At 38.9% G+C, this 18,524-nt stretch overlaps 2 protein-coding genes across 2 annotated transcripts in view; both read right to left on the bottom strand.

Moving 5' to 3' along the window:
- Positions 1 to 5,756, bottom strand: part of TIC110 (translocon at the inner envelope membrane of chloroplasts 110) — a 36,043-nt gene extending 30,287 nt beyond the window's left edge. Inside the window, exons 1-8 of the mRNA XM_089992085.1 lie at positions 5,152 to 5,756; positions 4,949 to 5,008; positions 4,258 to 4,381; positions 4,105 to 4,173; positions 3,916 to 4,014; positions 2,460 to 2,526; positions 1,902 to 1,966; positions 1,711 to 1,805 (exon numbers count right to left, since the gene is read on the bottom strand). Coding sequence (XP_089848211.1) covers positions 1,711 to 1,805; positions 1,902 to 1,966; positions 2,460 to 2,526; positions 3,916 to 4,014; positions 4,105 to 4,173; positions 4,258 to 4,381; positions 4,949 to 5,008; positions 5,152 to 5,675 — 1,103 coding nt within the window. The 5' untranslated portion in view covers positions 5,676 to 5,756. The remainder of the gene's footprint in view (positions 1 to 1,710; positions 1,806 to 1,901; positions 1,967 to 2,459; positions 2,527 to 3,915; positions 4,015 to 4,104; positions 4,174 to 4,257; positions 4,382 to 4,948; positions 5,009 to 5,151) is intronic.
- A 4,554-nt stretch (positions 5,757 to 10,310) lies between these two features.
- On the bottom strand, positions 10,311 to 17,439 carry LOC149813892 (uncharacterized). Its single transcript, XM_089992083.1, has 4 exons — positions 16,980 to 17,439; positions 11,433 to 11,588; positions 10,910 to 11,018; positions 10,311 to 10,825 (listed from the first exon to the last, which is right to left on the bottom strand). The coding sequence occupies exons 1-4, from the start codon at positions 17,319 to 17,321 to the stop codon at positions 10,638 to 10,640; spliced, it is 795 nt and encodes a 264-aa protein (XP_089848209.1). The 5' UTR covers positions 17,322 to 17,439; the 3' UTR covers positions 10,311 to 10,637.
- Between the last annotated feature and the right edge of the window lie 1,085 nt (positions 17,440 to 18,524).

Here is an 18,524-nt window from a genome sequence, read left to right as displayed (position 1 = left end):
ATATATATATATATATATATTTTTTATTTTTTTTTTGCCACACCCCCGCACCCAAGTTTTTTGAAAGTGCTGCACCCCTGCACACGCACCCATGTGACATAGCATAGGACTTACAACTTGACATAGTACAAACTGTTAAATACCACCATGTAATTCAAGGTACGATAAAATACAAAGATAAAGAATGAAAATATTGGAATTAACCTGTTTGAACTTTGAAGGCCGACGTTATCATTCAAAGAACAATTTAGTCTATTGCATGTATAAAGTATAAACCAAGCCAAGGTAGAGTGTTGCCATTTTGTAAAAGCGTACCAGTACTTGTCCAATAACACGTATGTTAATCACAAATCACTGATTGTATAGACTGCAAAACTGTTGGTATGAAAATTGCAGATTCAAACTAAGGTTGCAGAATCACTATTCTATTGTCTATGATATAAATTATACAGTTACAAATATTTTTTATTAGGACAGTCCTAATTACAATTACAGAAAACCTGAAAAAATCAAAGCAAGGACAAAGAGGGACAATATAAGATGAAAAAAAAATTCAGTCATGACCTAATAGACCAATCTGTTTTGTTCGCAAATGAACTTTAGTCCTTTAAGAAAGACACTGACCTTTCAAGTTATTTCATTAGGATATGACCAAATTGGACAAGTCCCAGAATATGTTTTTCTTCTAACTCATTCTGGGGTGCAAGTGTGTGGGTATGTATGTATGGATGGTGAATGGATGTTTGACAAGTTCACCACATTTTCTACCTCTAACAGAATTAGAAATAACATGGCAGTTTTGAGCATTAATTGTCACCACAAAGAGCATCTCCATAAACTATAAGGGAGCACCCTAAAAGATGTCTTATATTTACAAGATAAGAACTAATAAAATGTGTCTTTAACTCTTTATAAAGTTGCATGTGCCTAGTGGCAACGACCAATCTGTGGAACAACAAATGTTTGACAATGGGGAACTGAGAAGTATACACTGGAGGGCTGGAGGCACTAGATAGAACAGGTTGTGAGAAAGATTTGAAAAGATGAATATAGGCATGTCCATCTTTCTTATCCATGTTAGTATGCATGAATGAAACTAACCACATCTTTAGACCAGGAAGATGCCTAAAGCAAGGGAAGATATGTCTGTCTATTTGACATAGCAGGCTAACCTCTCAGCCTCACGTTTTCATAAGAATTCAATACAAAACTTCCGAATGGTCCCCAGCTACAAGGTGTTCTCGATGACAAAATCAAACATTGTTCTGATCAAAATCCTAATGGAAAAGCACTAATTACTTTCATTTCCATTTTTTTTAAAGAAACAGGAAGATTTTTTTTACTATTATTAAAGACAAGAATAAAGCTTTACATTTCCAAGACAAAAACAAAGAATTAATCCCATGTCACACAACGAAAAAGAATACTGCAGGAAAAAAAGATTTCAAGTAATCACCATGCATTGTCCCCAATCAATCATAAGTTTAGCTTCTTTTTCATTTTTAATTGATAGGCAAGCTGGTGGATAATCCTCCTAAAAGAGTTGAATCTAAGAACATTGAGATAAGATGGTGCGACTCTACCAATCAAACTAAAGTGCAGATATAAATGTGTAAATCAATAAGAAATGTGCAGTTTTATTACACTAAAGCAATTCTTTTGTACGCAGGCCTCCAACTCATGTATAAAGAAAAGGAATTGTGAACATACTTGCTTCTTGATCTAGACTTCACCATATCAAGTGCAGCTGAAATATTTTCTTCAACAAGCTTCCTAGTGTGCTCCCTAAACAAATCAGCAGCAATCTGCAAAAAACAATTCAAAGAATGAAAAACACAAAGTAGAATAAAACAAGAGTGTTACACCTTAACACTTCAATGAAATCAAAAGGAGAAATTGACCTCGTCAGAAAGTTGATATTGCTGTTGTGCCACCCTCAAATCAATCAGCTGCTTCTCATTGACATCTTAAGATCAGAAGCTTCAAAATATTATTAGATGGACAAATAGAGAACTTATCTGAGTAAAGCTGAAAGTTACAGAACCTTGAGCAAAAGATCACATGGTTCTCATGCTCCACACAGAACTTTGAATAATAGACTAGATATTCCAGGCAATCGTTGAAAGCAAAATGACAACACAAATCAAATCTCAAAATGTAAACGCAAACAAATTTGGTTGGAGCTTGTCAAATTGAGATAGAAGATGCTTCCAAACCCAAGAAAGCACATAATGCAAACAGAAAAGCATGACTACTCTAGTACTTGGATCTTTGTGAACGAAAAAACATTGTAAACGGAAACAAGTTTGGTTGGAGCTTGTCAAATTGAGCTTGCTTGTTTACGATCCTCTTGCCTATTTATAAGATGAACACATGCTCAGTTTGCCTCTTCAAAAAGCAAAAGAAATGTAAAATTCACACAACAAATTTAAAATAAGCTAAAGGATTTAGATTTTAACCTCGGCCAATTGAACTTAGTTTCACTGCATACAGTCTTTGAGCGTTATCACGAATAGCAACTTCAACCTGGCAAAAGAAGACTTTATAAGATGACAGCTATTACAAAAGCTAATAGAAGAGTTAACATAATATATGTACATAACCAATTAACCACTAGTTTTTCTCCCAGAAAAGTGGATTTATCTCCTGTTTCTATTTCCACCTCTAGCATTCACTCATTGATTCTCTTCCATCTGGCACTTCTCACACTGCCACTTTCCTCTTGTCTAAATGGACATTACAAGATTCATTTTTGACATCCCTCTCTCACCTACTCTCTACTTCCTGTAGCCGTAGCCCTTTCCACTCGTATACCCTCTTCCTACTTTCTTTTGAATGCATCACAGAAAAGTCCACATGGTAAATATAACTTGTATAAATTACTTGATAAGAAGTATGTATTATTCCTATGCAGCATCTTCAACCATTCGCATTTGCTGTACTATACAGAACATTTTATTACATACTATTATACCAAAGTCTGGCAAAAACAGATTAATGAAAATGATTGTTTGCAAAATGCTAATCGCTGAAAATAGCAACTTTCCTCTACTGTGAAAATATTTTGACAATTTTTTTATTAGAAAGAAAATTTATGTCTTTCAAAACAACCTGAAAAGCTTTACAGATGAGTCAAAATACATACCGACCAATGTCACCTAAAAAATCATATGGTTGTCAATCAATGGGTATGGAGCTGGCATGCATGCAGGCACACACGCATTCATGCAGATCCAAAAGATTAAGACATGTTTGGAACTTTGAACTACAAAGCGAGAATGTGCCAAATCAGTAGTATGATATGAGTCTAAAAATCAATACAATACCATTTGTTTATTCACTAGTTTTCTTTAGTTCATTCAAATAGAATATAAAGATATGGTCTCAACATGAAGTCATTATAACACTTGCAGTTTTAGACAAAATTAATGAAACTGCCATGACAAACATGCCTAAATCCAAAAAGTAAAACAGTAAAGCCATAATATTCAGATAACTAAACAATTATAGTTTCTAGAAGTGTAGATGTCAGTGTCAATGTCCCCAAGTGCCAGGAGAGGACAAGGCTGGCTGGTTGAAGAGTCCATATAAAATAGTAACTCAACCAACCCTCATTCATGAAAGTTTATACAACTCATCATCTTCATAAAGAAACTCAAATCCAACTTGACTCAACTACCAAGGTTTAATTTTAACTTGTTGATTTTAAGAAAAAACTATTTGAGAACTGCAAAAAGGAAAAGCGAGAGAGAGAGAGTTCAAAACAACACTTTTTCTGGAAAAAAACATGGATTTCCTTTTAGAATTCTCAGAAATAAAGAAAGTGTATTTAATTGTAAAGACAGAAGTCAATCAATGAATCAAATAATGACTAAGAAAAAATTGTTGATCCAGTGGAAAACAAATTCCATGTACCTGAGCATCGGTGACCTTGAAAACACGTTTCCATGGTAAAAGGAACGTTGCAGCTTCTCCAAACACTAGATTAGAAGCATAAACCAACTTCTGAAATGCCTGCACTGGAACATGGACTGATGGTCAGGCACCAGTATTTGCTTTTCCCAGAAAAAATCACATCAGTACATCATGCCATCAACATTCTACCCGGCGTTGTTCAATGTCTGCATCACGATCCCCAGTTTCCAGTCTCTGCCTATAGATGTGTCTTCCTATCTATAAGCATCACAAGGAATTGCAATCACCAACTATAAGAGCATTTCCAAAGGAGTAAGTAGAACGACATTAGCCAAAAGGTACCTCCATATGCACATTAGCTGCATCAGGGTCATCAATGCCCAGAGCATTTTTGAATTTGACAATCTTGTCAACTTCATCACCTCGAAGACTTTCACTCCCAGGTGGAAGGACAGATGACACAAACCTGAATGAAGTAAGCGACATAATGGTAATAGAGGACAATTAGCAGAATGGATAAACGTATAGATGATTGTTATCCAAAATTAGCTTAGACATTGCTATAGAAAATTTTGCTAGCAGCCTAGTCATGAGAGAGGTAGAGGGAACACTATGCAAACAACACTTTACCAAAGGAAACAAAATTAGTATTAAATAATGAGGTCACAAATTTTCAATTGGTATCCAACTCAAACCAGGTTTGCTTCTGGATAACTGCACAAATATATCAGAATAATCTTCGCATGTACAGGCTGGGCATGTAACTAGTTCCTCCAAAAATTTAAAAAAAATGGAAGAAAAGAAGAATCGGAGATTTAACAAAATTTCCATAAATTACAAGACAAAAAAAGTTTCACACTGCATTGACATTGTTTGGTTCCGTCAATGATCATCAGCTACTTTCTAAAATCAATTAGCAACCCAGCCATAAACTCAAACGAAACAAAAAATATTCCTAATGTCTATGATGGACCTTTTTGACGGAATTAGCAAAGAATGAAGTTAAAAAATAGCAAAGATATATCAAACTAACCTGCTGTATAAATCGCAAAGCTCTGCATTGAACGCTTCATCCTGTTTGCTCACTCCATATCTAAAAATTTTAGAACAAGACAATGGATCGAAAACCAACACTTAGAGCCATATAACAACCATAACCACGACGAATAACAACAATCCCAGTGAACAAACTTAGAGAAGGAAAGAAAAAACGAAGATTTCGCTGAAGAAACGAACCTCCTCGCAACCTCCTCGATGTCCTCCCTCTTCAAAGACCCCGGATCACCACAACCCGCCACCGTATTATGCAAACTCACCGCCGCGGCTCCCGGCGCCGCCGAGTTCACCGCAAAGGCCGCCGCTCCGCCAACAGCCCCGAGAGCGACAGCGCCACCGATACCAGCGGCTAGTGTCCCCTTGACTCGAGACCCTAGCGCGTAGCCAGCAGCAAGGGCGCCAGCAACCACGAAAACCGAGCCCGCGTACCGCGCCGAAGGAGGAACAGCATCGACGAGCTTCTGCAAGCCGGAGAGCTCCCGCTCGCCGCCGAAGATGCCGGAACTCGACGGGGTTTTTTCCTCCGGCGGAGACTCCGACGTTGCGGAGGACGAATTGCGGGTGATGGAGAGTCTGAAACGTCGGGTTGCGGAGAAAACAGGGAGGGAATTAGGGCTTCTCTTGAGGAAAGAGTTCCGGGTGAAGGGAGAGAAGAGAAGAGGAGGTGAAGAAGAGGAAGAGATTGAAAGGAGAGAGGCGTCCATCTTTTTTCACTTCTTCTTCTTCTTCTTCGCCGTCGTCAAAGATGAGAGAGTCTGAGGAGAGAAGAGTGAGAACGTCATCCGAATTGAGGGTTAAAGTTTGGCCTTTATATATCCCGCCCTTCTTCTCCGACACCGGAAACTTGATCGTAAATTTTGCTCCGACTGACTGTTTTGGAAAATGGATGGGTGACAATATGGTCTCGCAGTAATCAAGCCATTGCATCGAGCTGACGCAAAACCATGGAATTTCACCGGATGTTTTTGGATAACTTGTGGAAGAAATAATATCTTGCCAACACTCTGTATAAGATCTCGAAAGACTTGACTTTTGTGAGATTCAATAATCAAGCAACAATTTTAGCAGGTTTAAGGCTGATTGTGAAATGACGAAATTGCGGAAGGTTTTCGTGAGCAGACGGATATGGATTCTTGACCCGATTGCTTTTCATTTGCGCAACCAGTCGGGTTTGGTTCCAACTCAGCTGAGACCTAACCCAGATCTGATTTAAAATGGAGCCGGGTTTGGTATCATGTTCGAACCCAGGTCCAAAATGTCACACTATAATAAAAACCATACCTGGATCCTATAAGGATTTCATGAACCAGACCCGAATCATACATAATCAAATAATATATTTTATTTTTTATACTGAAAATTTGCAGATCTTAGTCGGGTCGGGACTAGGTCTGGTATAAAAATTCACAAATCATACCCGGTTCTATATATTAATGGAACCCTTCGATTCTAACTCGGATTCTAATTGAACTTGTTTATCACCAAACACTGGCCCTATAGAGTTTGGTACGGGTCAGATCCGGGTTAACCCATTGACACCCTGTGGTGAGTGACGAGCCCCAAGAAAATTCTGATTCATATATCGAATCGTGTCAAGATAATCCGATCTGCACATGCCATCATAGATAGTAGCAGCAGTTAGTTTTGGGCAATGGGTGCGTGATTTGGTTTAGAATACCAATCATATCAAGATTCGAGCTAAAATCCGAACTCATAAACCTATATCGGTCTACTTTTTTCGGCCATATCTAAACCCGAAGTCGATCCGAATCAAAACAAGTATATCAAAGATCCGACCCGATTTTACCTGACCAGCCACATATCCGAACCGTTAACTTATATGAATCTATAATTGCTAATTGTACCCGAACTCGAATTAGATTGGTTCGGGGGTCTGATAAAAATCGACCTGAAGCCCAACCGGTTACACCATACTAGTCTGTAGTAGCAGTGTCGCCTTCACCGAGATTCACGCAGAGGAAGAAAGAACTCGTGAGAACGGAGGATGCCTCTTTCCAATTCCACCAGAAACCAGACAAAGAAGAAAACCCTAACCCTAACTTCCCTCCTCAAATCCAGGCTCTGCAAGCTCCTAGCTCCCCTCTTCCTATTCTCCTTCCTGATCGTCGTCGCCTTCCGTTTCTCGAACCCACCGTTCTTCTTTTCCGGCAAACTCCAAGGCCCAAATTCGCAATGCGGGGATGCCGGAAAAGCCCTAGGTCCCCTCACTCCTGGGGAGAAGTACCTGTGGTTCGCTCCGCACAGCGGGTTCAGCAATCAGGTCTCGGAGCTCAAGAACGCGTTGCTGATGGCGGGGATCTGTTTGTGGTGGAAAAGCATTAGTTTGATGGGAATGAATGTCTGCTTCAGGTACATCTTTTTACTGCTTTCCACTGTCTCTAATGTGAACAGTTGATAGCATTCAGTAACTACAGGGTAAACTTTGGTCTTATGTGGGCCAATGCCTGCTACTAATGCTTCAGGTGCATCTTCGATTGCTGTTTGCATTAACTATCTCTGGTGAAAACAGGTGATAATATTCAGTAACTGCATGAATTGTCAGCATTTCAAGGCATTTTGTATGTTCCTTTTAATTCCACAAGACAATTCACTTCTGATATACTTGTTTGGAAGGCAATATAGAACTTCTTGGATTTGAACAGTGGAATGGATTTTTATAGTAGCATAATATTTCAGCACTGAGGCATTCACTTCATACTATGATGTAATACCAATTCAAGGCAACGCAACTCAGAGATTGGAGGAATATTTGTATCTTGTCTTCTTATTGGTTCTTTTCTCAAATTTATAGAAAATGGTGTTCATGCAATAACAATGACATAATCGTCTCAGAAACTGCACCTGGTTTATACTGGTTGATAAAGCTCTTATGCATGAGCCTGTCAGATACTTGAGGGAGCACAAAAATGATGAGTTTGCATTTTTCAGCCATAATGGACTAGAATGTCAGGGTGAATATACTGTCTGCCCACCATCTGAAATTGAAACTCAAAATTATTACCTCTAAAACTGAACTGTTTGTACAATTATTGTTATCTAATTCATCAATTTGTTATATTCATAGATGCTAACAGGTATTATCATTTAATATATTGAGTTTTACCCAATTTCATTTATTGTTTAGTTGCAAAATGTATGGCATTATTATTTGAAATGGCTAATTTTTAGTTCCTGATTGTGAATCTATGCATAGGTCGAATTTGTTGATCTCTGGAGTTTGTGTGGTTTCTTTATATTGATTCTAATTTTCTTCACCTGTAGTAGTCCTTGTGGTTCAAAACTCCAGATGTTTTGGCTAATTTTACACTCATTTTACATTAATATAATCTAATAGAACTGCGAAAGATGTTCCAATTTTAGGATTATATTTACCATCGTGCGCATTTTTAACGCTGTCACAACTCACAACCGTTGGCAATGGCCATGGACAATGTGGCATCGTGGTATACGGCTGTCATAATCATCTATCAAAAATGTGAAATATCACAATGTATAACAAATCTAATGATCCTAAGTGGCACGATTCAAACTTTGAATGCCATTGGGTAGGGGTGCAAACGGTTCAGACCCGGAACAGCTAAATGCATTTGGGGTATCAGATCCTGTCCGATCCGGAACAGCAGAAATTTGCAAAACCTACATCCTGGATCCAATCCATTTGCATCCCCACCATTGGGAGTCAATTCCCAGCTTGGCTGCAAAGGACGAATACACAACTGCAAACTGCAAAGCTACTGAAAAGCATCACTCAGCATAGAATTATGGAACGAAATGTAATTCAATTGTGAGACATCCACACTATTCTCCTTTCAATTTTTAAACAAGTCTTGTCATGGTCATGTACTCTAAAAAATTCACTTTTTTGGTATGATTTTCAGATCCGCAGACATGTAAAATTTCTCCACCTACAAAGATGGAGAAATGGTAATGAAAGTTTTTTCCAAGCCGTCTCGTGCTTTTCATATGATATTATAAGTATTCAATTTTTTGTGAAATTTTTTACCACTTGCAATCATGGGCTAATGCAAGTTGATGTGTGAGAAACATTGTCCAATGTTGTCGAGGTCATGGTAAAAGAGCAGAGGTGAGTGAAAATGCCAAAGAATGCCAACAATGTGATAGTTCACCCCTGGGCTTGAAAATGTACTTATTTTCAAATTAAAATGTTACTAGAGAAAATGAGAAACTTTTTTCGTGGTGTTGGGCATAGTTACTGTGGGAAGCGTGTTTCTGAAGTGGAAAACACCACGCTTCCCCCTTCTCTCTCAAAAGGGGAAAGTGGGAGAAACTTGCTTTCCATTTATGGGAAGAGTGCTTCCCACTTTTCAAGTGACTTCCCTCTTGCATCATTTTCAGTTTGCTTCTCTCTCTTTCTTTCTTGCTTTTTTAAATTTGGTTTTATTATTTATTTATTTTTCATTTTCCCCTCGTTTTCCACCCTCTTCCAACTTCCGAGCCTTAGGCCAAGGTATAAGCTCGGCTCATTTACAGAACATATGAGCGCTCTAACGAGTCTTAACCGTCGCCAGCTTGGTTCGTTGTGCATGCCTATTCCCTACCTCACTTTTTTCATTTATCACTCTCTTTTGTCTTGTTCTTGTTTTTTTTTAACTTTTGTTGTATTATTTATTTTTTCGTTTTTTTTTTCGCTTTCCACCTGGTTCCCACTTGTTTTCCTTCACGTTTTATTTTTCGCTTTTCACACATTTCCATAATCGCTTTCAAAACAAATCTCGGTTCGTGCTTCATACTACTTTTTAACACTACTTTTCCTGCTTCTGCTTCATGCATGCTTCTTAGTAACTATGCTTTTGAGAGCCTGAATTTGGATATTGGATGAATAAGCAGTGCCTGCAGAACTGGTTACACCCTTTAACACCAAAGGGAAGCTCTTCAAGAGTATTCTTACTCCTAAATCTCGATTTGGCTTCAAGTATTCATGATGTTCAATCAAATGAAGTTTGACTCCAAAGAAGTTAGCATAGTTGGAAAGGGAATTGGTTGTCAGGGCAGTCAGAGTTCGATTCCTGCAGGCATTTTCAGCGTCTGGCTGACGACTATGTCTCTAGAACCCGTTGCGGGTTTCCACAGGTTAGATATGGAAAACAAATCAAATGAAGTTCTATAGTCTATCATGCTGTGGAATTCACATTTTTAGAACTACTATACACGATGGCTTGGAGTACGTTAGAAAAAGGCTTAGGGATGAACGCCGTAAGATGAGAATTAGAGATTATTTCACTTGTTTGGAATGGCTTGAAAAGGTCCTATCTTTTGTATTTGCAAAATTTTCATCTCTTGTTTCACACTGTCATGTGTGCCCTTCAAGGGCCAAAGATGCTTGAGAGAAAAAAAGAAGATACCAATCACTTCAAATAAAAGAAACGTGAGAAAAACTATCACATAAACATGTTTAACGCTTGCCAGTTCTGGGAATATGATAAGTTTCTCGAACTCCAACTTCAATCCTACCCCTACTTCCACGTTTTGCCTAGAAACCAGGTAATTGAGGAATGAACCATTGCATGCTGTCATCTTTAAGCACAAGTCCTCCTAACAATATGTTACGCTGTCAAATTCGTGAGGTTATACTGCTAAAAACAAGAATCTGCAATATCAGATACTTGTTGCAGGAGGGGAATAAGTTACTCTGGAGACATAAATCCGATGCCGGTTTGCGCATTTTTGGTAACAACCTGGAGCTCTCCAGCAGTACACTGCTGCGCCGAGGTCCATGTTACCTTCCTCTGCAAATGTGAATAGGCACAGTAATCTACTTCATATACAACCGTGCCCTTCTTGAATGCAGCAACAGCAACCCCAACTCCTTCACCTGCACACAAATGGGCAACAAATGAGAGAGAGAGAGAGAGAAGCAAGACCAAGTGCATAACAAGCAGAAAAACAGATCGCTCACCATGCGAGACAAGCAACAGATTTTCTCGAGGATATTTATCTGCAAGAGCAACAATTACATTCCTATATCGCTCCCTTGCACTTGTTACTTCTTCCTCCCACTTCGGCGGCTGCAAGAATTTCACAAGAAAATGTTGGGGTAAGCCCTCAATAGCATTCAAATTCTTCCATGCAAAACTGCAAACTCAGCCCAAAGATTCTATTGCAGAATCGAAATAAAATTGGTTCCTGAACTACCTATAATACAATTCTACTGTTACTTGACACCCTGCGCTGTTCGATCACATGACATCCGAGATATTCAGACTTAATCAGCCCTGAATTAGGAGATTCCTATTCGTCAGGTTAGGATTTGTCTTAAAGCCTATTCTAGACCATCACCTTCAAACCTGGCATTTTCTAAATCACCCAAGTTCTCCTCTAGTCAAGCCCCATTTTCTAAATCTGTTCAAGAGCTAAATGAGAGATGAAATTACAAGTAGAGAACCAATGCTTGAAAGAAAGAAAAAAATACAAAAGAAAACCTCATGGTACACAGGCTCTACTGAGTGATCCATTGTCCCAGCTGGTATAATGGCTTCGATCTGGGAAATGTCAAGAAACCACTTCCCATCTTTCGGTGGAGCTTCAATCATTGCTTCCCTGCTCATTATCTCACAGAGTCCATATTCTATTGAAACCTGTAAGCAAGGCAAATTGCCCAGACGATGTCAAAAGTTCATGCCAGAACTGTAGAAATCTGCTCGAGTGCAACTTCCAGTAATTCACTAAGTCGAGAAACATGTTTAGCCTGGCAGTAGACCACATAATTGATCTCAACGATCATAAATGAATTGGCTTCTTTTCTGAATATTTTTAGCCTATTAAATGTAGTCCAAAGATAATAATCTTATTTTGTTAACAATGCCAAAATCACTGTAGTTGCTTACTAGTATAAGCTCGTTTCTGTGGTCAATTCCAGACATTTCATCATAATGTTTAGGTCTTCACTCATATAAGCAGTATATATCAACAAATACTTGCGACTATAGCAGTGGAAACAAAATAAAATTTGAATTCTAAAATGGATCTAGATCCAAGAATTGCATTTAGAAAAACAAAGCACATATATTCCAACAACAATGCAATATGAAAAGTCATCATTGGACTTGCTTAAAACAAAATTGCAAGTAATATTCTGATTTCTGAATGTAAGAATAGATTAATCATACACAATATCATCTCATCTACAATTCCTTTGAAAAGGATACAACCTTAAAAATCATCACCAAGAAAACTGATTCCTAATCACAACCAAGAACTTGGATAAATCCATATAACAGCACAGCTAGAAATCATTGCAAATTATAGAAAACTACACCAAATAATTGGAGCAAGAGCACCACTATGCATTAATTGCAAAGTATACCCACAATAATCATGATCACGACACAGTCACAAGAAAAAGAAGAAGAAGAGCTTCAGAATGGAATCTCTTAGTAGTTAAATGAATAAAAAATGTTCGATGAACTCCAAACCCTAATCAAAAGGCTCAGTTCAATAAATAGCAATAATTGACAATGAACAAAATAATAACTTGCAGTAGATGAGCATCATTTTCCATCTAATCTTCATCAAACCTCATTTCGACTCAAACTCCAAAGCATCAAGAAGACCACATCAGAAAACGGATCACCTTGTTTAAGTTCGATCTTCTCTCAAAGCCTAAACTCTTTGACCTGGAATTGGCTAAGCTATCACAAAGATGAAACTCAATGACATTATCTCCAGCCTTACTCATCCACAACCAAGCCTTTTACCTAATACAAAGTTCGCAGTATATATTATTCAATATCCAACTGCATGGATCCTACTTCTGTCCTAATCTTAACCTAGGATGAATAGTTTCTTAGGCATTCCATCTAATTCACATGCATTGAAATGATTAACCCTCTGGATTATGAACCTTTTCTTAAACACCTAACAAGTCTGCTGTGAGATCATGACAGTATATTATTGTACAGTGTACACCAAACCATTCAAAGCTCTGGCTTTTCATCTTTGAGCAACGACCTTGGCCAAAACCGACTTTTAAACTTCTAAAGCCAACTTCTAGCAAGACAGAGTGCTAAAAGGATTCGTTCTCAACCATCCGGCCTACATCAATTCAATGATCACTAACTGGACCCATCCAATTTCCAACCATACAACAACAACAACAACTACGCCTTCATCCCAAAACAATTGGGGTCGGCGATATGAACCAACAAAGAAAATCATTATGGGTCTTCCACATGAATCCTTCTCCTCCATTCATTTCTATCCAATGCCATGTCCTCGGTGAGGTTCAAAGCATTCATATACTTTCTTATCACCTCCATCCATGTCTTCCTAGGCCTACCCCGACCTCTTTTAACTAATATATTTTCCCATTTCTCCATCCTTCTAACTGGAGCATCATTAGGCCTTCGTTGAATATGTCCAAACCATCGTAAACGATTCTCTCTCATCTTATTTTCAATGGGTGCAACGCCTACCTTCTTACGTATCTCCTCGTTCCGAATCTTATCTTTTATTGTATTTCCACACATCCATCTTAGCATACGCATCTCAGCTACACTCATTTTTTGAATATGATGTCTCTTGGCAGCCCAACATTCCGTACTATATAGTAAAGCAGGCCTAATAGTCGTCCTATAAAACTTTTCCTTCACCCGCAATGGCATTCTACGATCGCACAACACTCCAGTTGCACTCTTCCATTTCATCCACCCAACCTTTATCCTATGATTTACATCTCCATCAATTTCTCCATACTTTTGAATGATAGATCCCAAATATTTGAAAGAATCATCCACCGGTATTTCGTGCTCACCAAGCTTCACTACACTCCCATCACTACTTCGTTGCTTACTAAATCGACATTCCATGTATTTTGTCTTACTCTTACTCAACTTAAAACCTCTTGCTTCCAATGTCTGTCTCCATAATTCTAACTTAGCATTAACCCCAGCTCTAGACTCATCAATCAAAACAATATCATCAGCAAACAACATACACCACGGCACATTTTCTTGAATTGATCTCGTAAGCTCATCCATCACTATAGCAAATAGGAAAGGGCTTAAAGCAGGTCCTTGATGTAACCCAACCGTTATAGGAAAATTGGTAGTCACCCCTCCACAAGTGCGGACATTGGTTACTACTCCTTCATACATATCTTTAATTATACTAATGTACTTGAGAGAAACACCTTTCTTCATCATTGTCCACCAGAGAACGTCCCTAGGTACTCTATCGTAAGCCTTCTCCAAATCAATAAAAACCATATGCAAATCTTTGTTCCTCTCTCTATTTCTCTCAATAAATTGTCTAAGAAGATGTATAGCTTCCATAGTTGATCTTCCAGGTATAAAACCAAATTGATTCTCCGATATCATGACAATCTTCCTCAACCTAGACTCAATCACCCTCTCCCAAAGTTTCATAGTATGACTCATGAGTTTTATACCACGATAGTTTGTGCAATCTTGTATATCACCCTTATTCTTATATAGAGGCACCAAAGTACTCTTCCTCCACTCATTAGGCATCTTATTTGTCCGCCAAATCTTGTTAAAAAGATTTGTCAACCATTCTAAATCTTTCTCTCCCAAGCATTTCCAAGTCTCGATAGGTATACCATCTGGGCCAACTGCCCTTCTTGATTTCATTTTCTTCAAAACCTCTACAATTTCTTTCTTTTGAATCTTGCGCATGAAGTCACGATTCATCTCGTGAAAAGGAATTGAAAAGTCTCCAAGATCCTAAGCATGATTTTCATTAAATAGCTTATCAAAATAATTTATCTCTCCTTAATCTCCTCATCTTTGACTAAAACCCTTTGCGTTTCATCTTTGATACATCTAACCATACCCAGATCCCTCGATTTCCTATCTCTCATCTTTGCAAGCCTATAAATATCCTTCTCACCCTCTTTGGTATCCAACTTGTCATAAACCTCCTTATATACCTTATCCCTCGCGTTCCGAACTACTTTTTTAGCTTCCTTCTTTGCTATCATATACTTCTCCAAATTCTCATTATCATGATTTTTACTTAGATTTCTATAAGACTCTCTTTTAACCTTAATAGCTAATTTGACATCCTCGTTCCACCACGATGTATCCTTACCTAGCGGTGCACCGCCTTTAGATTCACCCAATACCTCCTTAACCACCTTTCTCATGCCACCCGCTATCTTATTCCACATAGATTTTGAATCCTCCTCGAGACACCAATCAACTTCCTTAACTACACGCTCTACAAACATTCCTTGTTTAGCTTCTTTCAGTGCCCACCACTTAATTCTAGGATCTATCATATGTTTATCCCTTTTACGGTATTGTCTAATTCTAAGATCTAAAATTAAGACTCTATGTTGTGTAGCTACACTTTCTCCCGGTATAACCTTACAATCGATGCAACAACCCCTATCTTTCTTTCTAAGTAGGAAAAAATCTATCTGACTCGTATTAACCCCACTTTTAAATGTTACTAGGTGAGACTCCCTCTTCCTAAACCAAGTGTTTGCTAAGATCATATCATAGGACAAACCAAAATCTAAAATCCTTTCTCCACTTTCGTTTCTTTCTCTTATACCATAGCCTCCATGGATACTCTCAAATCTATCCCTACTAATGCCTACATGCCCATTAAGGTCACCGCCGATGAAAAGCCTTTCTCCATAAGATATCCCTTGTACTACTCCATCTAAATCTTCCCAAAATTGACGCTTAATGGAATCATCTAAACCTACTTGAGGTGCATAAACACTAATAATATTAATAATATTCGTACCTAATACTAATTTAATAAGTAAAATCCTATCACCCTTCCTACGGACCTCAACTACATTATCTATAAACTCACGACTCATAACAATCCCTACTCCATTCCTATTCCTATTTATTCTTGTATACCAAATCTTATATCCCCAAGGTTCTATCACTTTTGCTTTCTCACCTACCCATTTGGTCTCTGTAGACATAAAATATCAATTTTTCTCCTACACATAACATCTACTAACTCTACCAACTTATCAGTTAAAGATCCTATGTTCCAAGTGGCTAACCTAATTTTATGGTCTTGGACTAACTTCTTTGCCCCCACCCGTCCAACAAAATGAGGGAACCCTTGCCTATTTGACACCACACCCAGGCGCCGGTGTGACGTGTCGCTTCCGGGCGACGACCTAGCAACCCTTGCCCATTTATCACTGCCTCCGGGCCTATAGAGTACAGCGCGTCGCTCAGTAGGGAACGCCCCAACGAAATTCTCATATTGGTTCATATTCATAGGGTATGACTAAGTTTTTATGCTGGCTGTCACAGGCCTACCGCAACCCTCCTCCTTTATCCGGGCTTGGGACCGGCAATTTCCAACCATAAAAACCTTAAAATTTTCCCTAGGAATAACGTTGAAAAAAAATCTATCAAACAACCAGCCAGCTGAACCCTGATCTTCACAACTAAGCACTTTTTAACCAATAAAATCCTTCAAAGCCCAAATTTCAACATTAAAATCAACTAGATAAATCAGCAAAGGAGTATACAGACTGTTCTGTTCCATTTCATTCAATACAATCCTTAATTCCAATTTCTTCACATTTTTCCTTGGCCTAATGAGAAACTCAGCAATGCACTCGCCTGATTTTGAACCTTGATCAACACAAGGGCCATTATAGCATTCCATCAATTGAGAGCCATTCAAAATCATCTTTTGAGGGTCCGTTTCCGTTGAGGGAACGCGGTGGAGCCGGAATCCAATTCCAGTAAATCCTTTACTTATTTTTCAACCACAAAGAAGAATTCAGTGGAATAGGATTCCAAATTCCACTAATTTTCCCGAATCCAAACAAACTCTTACAACAAACCAATCATCATAACAACCTAGAAAAAACATCAACATCAAATTCCTCAAATTAAAAACCTTAACACCAGATTTAACTAAGGAAAGGGAAAACAAAGAAAGGAAAAAGAAGGAAAACCTCAACGAGTTACATCACAACTCCACAAAACCCGTAACCCTAACCCGCAATAAAGGTCTCTTACCTTGACCCTGGACGGATCGATGACGGCATTCTGGCTGGTGATCTCCGCCGGGTCGTCGACAACGGCGCAGAGCGCGGCGACGGCCTCGGCGGCCGTCTGGAGGCACCGAAGGAAAGGGGAGACGAAGACCCGGTGGATCTGGAACCCTTCCCTCCTGATCCTCTTGCCGGTGCACCACGCCCTGGTCTTCCCGGCGTCGGTGAGCGGCGGATCCCACGGTCGGGCGGCGTTCGGCAGCCACAGCGGTTCGAAGTTGTCGATCCGATCGCCGTGCCTCATGAACACCACGTTCTGGACGAACTCTGAGCCTTCACCTACTGATAGGGTTTCAGAGAGATCCATCGTTCCTTCTTCTTCTTCTTCTTCTTCTTCTTCTTCTTCTTCTTCTTCTAGCTTGTTTGGTTTCAAAGGAGAAATGGGATTCTCTTTCCTTCTGAAGCGTCGATCTTACGCACAGCCCAGGGAAGGGGAAAGCCTTATTTATGGGTCGGGTTCCAGATGCGGATCTTGGTGATTGTGGGACCCAGTGACAGGTAAAAAAGCGACGTTATATCGGCAAACGTCATTGGCCAATATGGTAACCAGGGTGAATCGTAAAGAGGATTCGTTGCAGGAGCCGCTCCCTCATATATCTTGGACGCACCACCATCTCCCACCCTTTGGTGCGTGAGTTCCCGTGATGAGGATCCGGTTATCGGTCCCACTTTGCATGAAAGTGGGATCACCTTCATGGCTCTATTACGTGAATAAGGGTGTAATTGGGTCGGATTTGGTTCGTTTTTGGGTCGTGTCTTGTTACAAATTTTTTTTAATCTCTCGTGTCTTGCTACACTTGCTAGTGAATCAGGTCTAAAAGTTAGAGCCAAATCTGACCTAATCTGATTCAGCTTTGGATTCGAGTTAGGTTTGGTTGACATTTTTGAATTTATATAAGTTAATGGGTTCAAGTACATGTGAGGTTAAATATAAATGGGTCGGATCCTAAATAAATATGTTTTTAATCGTATCTAAAAATCAGTTAGACTTAAATCCAACTGATTTTTATTTAGGTCCGAGTTCAAATTTCAGTATCATTGAAAAAATTAGACCCATATAAGTTAACCGGTTTAATTATCTTGGGGTCTGACGAGGGATGAACTGGGCCTTGACATGAGATTTTGGAAAACTTGCCTTCATGAACTGAGGACAGATGAGGTGCAATCACATTGTACACCCAAAGTGTGCCTCTGCATTGACAGCCCTCCATCCTCGTTATACTCCCTAGGCAGTTTGAGTTTTGTCAAAACCCTTTTTTTTTTAACAAGTCTAGAAATTGAACTCGATCCTAAAACATTTTGATTTGAGTTTGATTTAGAGCCTAGATATGATTGAAATTAATTATAGACCCCTATGAGTTAATGGATTTGGGTACAAATCGGATTGAGTATAAGTGGGTCAAATTTTAAGCAGACTAGTTTTCTCATTGTGTTTAAAAAACTAGGCCCAAAGCAGACCGATTTGATTTGGGTTCATATTTGGGTTTGGGTACGAAAGAAATTGTAGGCT

This window comes from Nuphar pumila, chromosome 16 (assembly GCF_984573655.1).
Source record: "Nuphar pumila chromosome 16, dmNupPumi1.hap1.1, whole genome shotgun sequence".
NCBI lineage: Eukaryota > Viridiplantae > Streptophyta > Magnoliopsida > Nymphaeales > Nymphaeaceae > Nuphar > Nuphar pumila.
The sequence above is the reverse complement of the archived record's forward strand: the minus strand, read 5'-3'. Positions and strand labels throughout refer to the sequence as shown.